We start from the raw sequence: 8,277 nt of genomic DNA, 5'->3' as shown, positions 1-8,277 counted from the left end.
AAACGTTATGGACTGCTTCATCATCATCATCATCATCATATGAGAGAGAGAGAGAGAGAGAGAGAGAGAATCAGAGACAGAGACAGTGATAGAACTTATATGGCGCAAACTACCGATGTCATGGGCTTTAAGGGCCTCACATAAAACAATACTGCACACAATGGTGCAGTTGTAACTTTCAAAGGCGACTGACAACAGCTGCTGTTGCAGTGAAAATTATCGTCTGCTTAACACACCCTGTCTTGTTCATAGCGAAATGAGCCTGATTTCCAGGTCAATACATGTGCAGACCTGCTTGTGCCTGAAACCCTTTCGTGTGTATTCGCAAGCAGAAGATCAAATATACACGTTAAAAATCCTGTAATCCATGTCAGCGTTCGGTGGGTTATGGAAACAAGAACATACGCAGCATACACTGTATGGACTGCCAGGGGAAATAGTAGGTGTGTATGCACCAAATGGCTCAGAGCAGTTGTTCCGCGGTCTTCATGTGAATCTTCTGCAGAATCTGTGGCCTGTCTCGTGTGAAGACCGGGGAGAGTTCACTGCTTTGCGAAGAATACACTCACGGAAAAAGCCTGGTTGGCTGAAATAATGTGTAGTGATATTTTTGGACAGTGGGTTGATTTCCTATGTGCAGATCTATCTCAGTACGAGTTGTGTATTGTGTGCAAGGGATATCTCTTTATATAATGTGCAGGTTTATACTGTGCATAGTGTGATAGTTGATGAGCTGAGAATAGTACTGTCAGTTCCAGCTATTTATGGCTGACTGAAAATTAATTACATACTGGCCATGTTGTTGTGGATAGCTGCTTGAGTGAACAGATCAGGAGTGGAGCCAGTATCATCAGGCAAAGGCTTCTCCGCTGTGCCCCTGTCGTTACATATCAACATATGATATGTACATATAAGTAACGTGCACGTGTTTATGTTTTATTGTGTCTTATAAACCTGAAGGTTTTATGACAATGAAATATCATATTGTGTTCAATTCTATTCTGCCAGTTCTCTTCCACTTTCTAGTTCTTTCACTGCAAGAGCGCTCGTCACTGTCAACCCCCACCCCTCACCCACCCACACTCAACCCCTACCCCGACACCCCTAACCCCACCCCGTTACAACTTCATCCGCCTCAAGGGCCAGTCAACAGTTTCAGTTTCAGTTTCAGTAGCTCAAGGAGGCGTCACTGCGTTCGGACAAATCCATATACGCTACACCACATCTGCCAAGCAGATGCCTGACCAGCAGCGTAACCCAACGCGCTTTGTCAGGCCTTGAGAAAAAAAAAAAAAAGATTAAAAAAAATTAAATAAACTAAAATGAATAAATAAATAAATAATTTTTTAATGAAATAAATAAAATAAAATAAATAAATAATAATATAATTAAAAAAATAAATAAATAAATAAGTAAACAAATAAATATTAATAATAATGAAAATCAAATAAATAAATAAATAAAATAAATAAATAAATAAATAAAAAGTCAACAGTCGGCTGGAACAGAGCTGTGCTCCCTACAGATGTGAGGAGCCAAAACATGACCAGCGACTTTGGCTGCCAAGGCTGAGTGGTGTCACATTGCGTGATTGTGACCCTTCAGGACATTGGCTGATCGGCAGTGGTGATGAAGCAATAGACAATCAAAGACTTTTTTTGGGGTGGGGGGGGGGGGGGGGCTGAGGGGGTGGTGGGGTTGGTTATGTGTGTGTGTGTGTGTGTGTGTGTGTGTGTATTCTTGATTCTTGTGTGTGTGTGTGTGTGTGTGTATTCTTGATTCTTGTGTGTGTGTGTGTGTGTGTGTGTGTGTGTGTGTGTGTTCTTGATTCTTGTGTGTGTGTGTGTGTGTGTGTGTGTGTGTGTGTGTGTGTGTGTGTGTGTATTCTTGATTCTTGTGTGTGTGTGTGTGTGTGTGTGTGTGTGTGTGAAGAAAATATCTCTTTTTTATTTACATATTTAGTTTTGTGTTTGTGTGTAATTTCATACTGGATGTATTAAAAATATGAAATAATCATTTTTTCGTCAACGTCTCATTATTTGGGAGAGTCAGTGCATCTAGTGTGTAGACCAACTTTGTCGCTGGGTGTCGAGGATTCGCCATATTGTGGCAATAAAACACACACACACAAACAGCACATGAGGACGTTGAAAAGAAAACGAAAATCCATATACACCAAGATGATACTACAAATTGCAGATATAAGTAATTACTTTTTCAAAAAAAGGCACAACATATGCCATAAACACATATTTTATACAGACTCACACACGCACGCATACGCACACGCGCGCGCACACATAGACACCCACCCACAAGCACACATGCTTTATGAAGACTTCGTAACGACAGGTTTGTTTTCATAGAATGTTAAAAGAACAGACTCGTTGAATTTTGAAGGATGCTTATGATCAACCACATGCAACCACTGAACACGCAAACGGCTGTGTTAGATACGCATGCACGATGAACAGCTTGAAAAATGGGTTTGAAAAATCGATGTTTTAGCGAAATATTTACAGTTGTTTAATGTTTTTGATATGAACCATAGCTGATGATTTTCAGGTTAACTCTTTCCATACGAACGGCGAAAGAGACGACGTTAACAGCGTTTCACCCCAATTACCATCATCAAAATATTGTAAGCGGAAGGCTCATACTGAAGAGGTGAATGTTGACAAAGAATACCACAATTCTGACGCTAAAGGTTGGGTCATTCAGACACCCACTGGACATCCGAGGGGTCTGTGTAGAGGAGAAGAGAGGACTGGCCGTACTGAGTGAGTTAAAGAATCGCATGGAAGCACCTCTGGTTAGGAGCGGTGATCATTAAATTGCCTGCACGACGGGCGCAATAGCCGAATGGTTAAAGCGTTGGACTTTCAATCTGAGGGTCCTGGGTACGAATCACGGTGACGGCGCCTGGTGGGTAAAAGGTGGAGATTTTTACGATCTCCCAGGTCAACATATGTGCAGACCTGCTAGCGCCTGAATCCCGTTCGTGTGTATACGCAAGCAGAAGATCAAATACGCACGTAAAAGATCCTGTAATCCATGTCAGCGTTCGGTGGGTTATGGAAACAAGAACTTACCCAGCATGCACACCCCTGAAAGCGGAATATGGCTGCCTACATGGCGGGTTAAAAACGGTCATACACGTAAAAGCCCACTCGCGTATATACGAGTGAACGTGGGAGTTGCAGACCACGAACGCAGCAGAAGAAATGAAGAAGAAGAAGGAGAAGAAGAAGAAGAAGAAGAAGAAGAAGAAGAAGAAGGAGGAGGAGGAGGAGGAGGAGAAGAAGAAGAAATTGCCTGCACACAACGCCGTTTGCCGAAAATTCAGTATCAACACTGATCTGCCATCCCAAGAAAAAAAAAAGTGCAAGTTCCACAAAAAGGTTAAACTTCTTCAGTTCTTGTGAACCCAGCAGTTGCCAGCAACTCATAAACCATTGCGTTCTGAAGCGGTACCAACGCATTTCTTCTGCAGGTACGTCAACATGTTTTCTGCCCGAGTCTTTAGCTTCCGTCCAGTGGCACACAATCCTCTTGATCAACCGTTCACAACTGAAATTTAGTCAATGATCAGTTCACCTCTCTTGTTGACTCGTTCGTGCCTTTTGGAAACCAGTGATGCTGCTCACAACGTTCAAGTCCTCGCACTGATTCCACACAGAATAGTTCCACAGCCGATGTTCATCTCAACAACGTTGTGGAGAAAGTGGAGCGGCGTCCACTAAGGAAGAGAGAGAATCTCGGAGCTTCAGTTTCAGTTTCAGTCTCACTTTCTCAAGGAGGCGTCACTGTGTTCGGACAAATCCATATACGCTACACAACAGAGTGCGAGGCGGATACCTGACAGCAGCATAACCCGACGCGCTTTTTTCAGGCCTTGAGTGGCATGCTTATACATTATATCAGATGGTTACAATGGACCTATGTGCCTAAATGACTACTTGTAAATCCATGGTCGGTTATTCGACAAACTAGATGTGTGAGCTACACACACACACACACACACACACACACACACACACACACACACACACACACACACACAGAGGCACGCACACAAACACACACGCGCGCGCGCGCGCGCGCATACACACACACACACGAACACACACACACACACGAACGCACACACACGCACACACACGCACGCACACACACACACGCACACACACACACACACGCACGCAGGCACGCACGCACGTACGCACACACACACACACACACACACACACACGCGCGCGCGCGCGCGCGGGCACACACACACACACACACACACACACACACACACACACACACACACACAATGATAGAGAAAGACTGTAGCTGTGTCTTCATACACCAGCAAAAGAACAACGTGAACTTAGGAGCGAAACATGGCGCCGTTGCTCGGGATTTGTGAGAACGAAAGCTGTGCAGATTTCCAAACGCAGTGGAGGGATTTCTTCCAAGTGTCAATAACTGGTTCAGCTTTCTTAAGAAACGGCATGAAGTTGTTATTACTGGCTTTCAAAGGTTGAGGGATCATGAATGCTTTGATTGTGTGATTCGACGTCCATATTTTGCGAATGTATTCTGTGTGTGTGTGTGTGTGTGTGTGTGTGTGTGACATGTTATTTTCGATTCACACTACTTACGCTTACTATATTCTTTTTATGCAAAGTATGACAGGTGAGGGTAAAATAGAGAAGTAGAAGAAGAAAGGAAATTTTTCACAGAGCATCTTCAGACTGCACGCACTGGTATCCTGGGTATCCCACATGCGCGCCACAGAATGCTGAGATAACGCCAGTGCGTTCAAAACATTAACCATACGCGCACACACACGCGCGCGCGCATGCTCATACACACACATACATACACACAACACGCATACATACGAGTACATACATACATACATTTTCTGAACACCTTATGCGTGTTTTCTTTGTATCCCCTCCTCACTCTTCCACCTCTCCACACACACACACATCCACACACACACACACACACACACACACACACACACACACACGCACGCACGCACGCACGCTCTCTCTCTGTCACACACACACACACACACACACACACACACACACACACGTACACACACACATATGCACACACGCACGCGCAAGCGCAAGCGCACGCACGAACTAACACATATACATTTTGTCTGACATCATCCCAAGAAAAAAGAAGTTAATCTCTCTCTCTCTCTCTCTCTCTCTCTCTCTCTCTCTCTCTAACACACACACATGCACACATACACATACTTACACGCGCGCGCGCGTCAAGTGCTCGCATTAGTAGTTTAAGCTGAAGGAGAGTATTCGTCCAAACGTACCTCTGTATGCATGTATGTACTTATCTATATATGTATGAGCAGGGAGAGAGAGAGGGAGAGTGTGTCAGCATGTGTGTGTGTGTGTGTGTGTGTGTGTGTGTGTGTGTGTGTGTGTGTGTGTGTGTGTGTGTGTGTGTGTGCAGTTGTTTGTGTGTGTGTGTGTGTGTGTGTGTGCAGTTGTTTGTGTGTGTGTGCGCGCGCGCGTGCGTGAGTGCGTGCGCGCGTGCGTACGTGCGTGCGTTCATTAGTGCATGTTTTTGCTATCGAGAAAGAGAACGTTTACCTTTTTTTCTTTTAATATTTTGCTTCTTTTCATCCACTAATGATGCGCGCTGGAAAGGTTGCTGCTGCCATAAAATCATTGAGCTGAAATGTAAAAGGAAAATGAGTGAAGTATTCAAGCACAACCACAACTGGTTTCATTCACTGCGTGTTGCGGTGTCTCTGTCATACTTATTGGTGCCGTTATACTGGAACTGGTTACAAGTGAAATCACTCTTCTCTGGAGTTTATTCTCCAAGAGAATCCTACAGTCTAGACCACAAGTCGTAAAAAGTCTGAGGGAAGCAACCGCAGTTTTATCCAATGAGAAATTCTCATTATAGTTTAACTATTTTGGTGTGAAGCAGACCATTTTGCACGTGGTTGAATTCAATTTTCCTTTCACTTACAGCAAATCCATCTGATGCCTGACTCCACGTCAGTTGTACTTTGTATCACCTCACATTTGCCAAGTATACTAGTTAGTCTGTCTGTTTGTCTGTGGGCCTGCGCTCATATCATGAAAACATAGGTATGACTCAGTGATGGAAGGGTGGAGGGAGTCGCCAGTTCATGATATTTCAGGATCAACAAATTAGAGAAATGCAATGCTTTGTTCATACGAATCGTGTTCCGAAACATGATTTTAACATACTTATGTTTCATTCTATGGTGTTGAACAACATGCTGTTTCAGTTTAACCAACACCTTTGATATATTAAGACTAATAACATCCTAAAATTGTAAACGTTTTGACCAGGATTTAAGGAATATGCACGTGTGTATCCACGCTGCAAAATCATTAAACTGAGAGAGGTTTAGAGAATATAATATGGCATCAATTTTTGATGGCTTGACTTGAGACACGATCCACCTGCTCCGGGGAATGAGTGAAAATATATCTTCCTAAAGTGGAAATATATCTTCCTGAAGTGGAAATATATCTTCCTAAAGTGGAAATATATCTTCCTGAAGTGGAAATATATCTTCCTAAAGTGAAAATATATCTTCCTGAAGTGGAAATATATCTTCCTGAAGTGGAAATATATCTTCCTAAAGTGAAAATATCTTCCTAAAGTGGAAATATATCTTCCTAAAGTGGAAATATATCTTCCTGAAGTGGAAATATATCTTCCTAAAGTGGAAATATATCTTCCTGAAGTGGAAATATGTTTTCCGAAAGTACCTCATCGGTAGATTCAGAAACTGCCATGAATAACATTTCACTTCTTAATGACTGCACAGAAGTGGTGTTTAATGAGATGGAATACTTGCCTTGGGACAATCCTGACAACATCGTCAGTGCAGATGTTGAAACGGTTGCGAGTCGAATAAAAAACAACGTGCTGGTGTTGTTGTTTCTGATTGGTGGGCCAGCCAACGTCATCAACATGGCGGTGTTTTACAAGCAGGGTCTGAAAGATCGGGTCAACCTGTGTCTGTTTGCCTTGTCCCTGGCTGATGAGCTGTGTCTCTTCAACGCGGCGTTGCATCACGGTGAACAGGTGTATGTGCAGTTCACTACAAAAGTAAGGTTCGGTCCTGTGTCGACCGTTCTAAGCAACGAGAACATGTTCGTTCTTCTAGGTTTCTGCTATGTGTCCCCTGTGCTGTCCGCCATCATTGCCGTGGAGAGATGCCTCTGCGTCTTCAGTCCGCTCAAGTTTCAAACCCTGCTGAGCACCAAGACCATGGTAGTTATCATCATCGTGGTCTACATCCTCATTATGGGTCTGTTCTTCTTGGTGTCTTATCGCTATCGTGTTGGCTGTGTTCACGATCCAGCTTCTGGGGCTACTGTGATCACTGCTGTTGAAGGAGAGTTCTACAAAGCTCACAAAGACTTCATCGACCCTCTGGAAGGATTCCTGTTTGGTGTGGGCCTGCCTGGAGTTGTGATGATCGTGGTGATGACGACGACGACAATGACCATTGTGAAACTTCGCCAGACTCTGAAATGGCGATCTGAAACGTCCTCGTCCATTTCAGCCCGTGAAGTGGCCGTGACGAAGATACTTGTCGCTAACTCCATTTTTTTCATCGCGTGTCTTTTTCCCATTGCCGTGAATCGCTTCAGCTGGCTCTTTGTCCCGGAAATCAACAGCGGCCGGCGTCACCACAACCTTTTCCTCACCAGTATTTGGATCAGTGAAATGCTCACTTACATCAATTCCACTTTCAACATCTTCGTCTATTATTTCATGGGGTCTCGCTACAGGGAAACGTTTTGGTCTTTGTTTGGCAGAAAGATACAGCCAGAAAAATAAGTGGAGAAAGAAAACGCCAGGGTCTGCATGCATTATAAGGCTGAAACATAATAACAGTTCGTTGCACGTGACACTACTAAGTTCTATGAAGTCATTCATATTAGAATGTCCTTGTGGTCGTAACATAAAAACTGCTTGAAAGTTACCGGCTCGTGAACCCAATCAACAAACTTACATGACATGAAATTTCTTAGCACAGACATAGCAAGTATGTAATGGGCATGTTTTGACACTGGTCTTTTGAACTGCACCCTGGACCTGGCATGGAGTCGCCGCATGCCAAGTCCAGGGTGTTTGAGGCACTGATGAGAGAGTTCCTCTTCGCTGATGACTGTGCGCTTGCTGCACACACCCATGAGGACATGCAGTTCATTATGGACAGGTTCCCAACCTCCTGCAAGCGCTTTG

At 43.9% G+C, this 8,277-nt stretch overlaps 1 protein-coding gene across 1 annotated transcript; it reads left to right on the top strand.

Moving 5' to 3' along the window:
* Positions 1 to 6,993: 6,993 nt before the first annotated feature.
* Positions 6,994 to 7,869, top strand: LOC143282241 (uncharacterized). Its single transcript, XM_076587840.1, has one exon. The coding sequence runs from the start codon at positions 6,994 to 6,996 to the stop codon at positions 7,867 to 7,869; it is 876 nt and encodes a 291-aa protein (XP_076443955.1).
* Positions 7,870 to 8,277: the final 408 nt, after the last annotated feature.

Source organism: Babylonia areolata, chromosome 5 (genome assembly GCF_041734735.1).
Source record: "Babylonia areolata isolate BAREFJ2019XMU chromosome 5, ASM4173473v1, whole genome shotgun sequence".
NCBI classification, from domain to species: Eukaryota; Metazoa; Mollusca; class Gastropoda; order Neogastropoda; family Buccinidae; genus Babylonia; species Babylonia areolata.
The sequence above is the reverse complement of the archived record's forward strand: the minus strand, read 5'-3'. Positions and strand labels throughout refer to the sequence as shown.

Excerpts from the sequence above, each read along its gene's own strand:
- LOC143282241 (XM_076587840.1), top strand. The coding sequence starts at position 6,994 with ATGGCGGTGTTTTACAAGCAGGGTCTGAAAGATCGGGTCAACCTGTGT.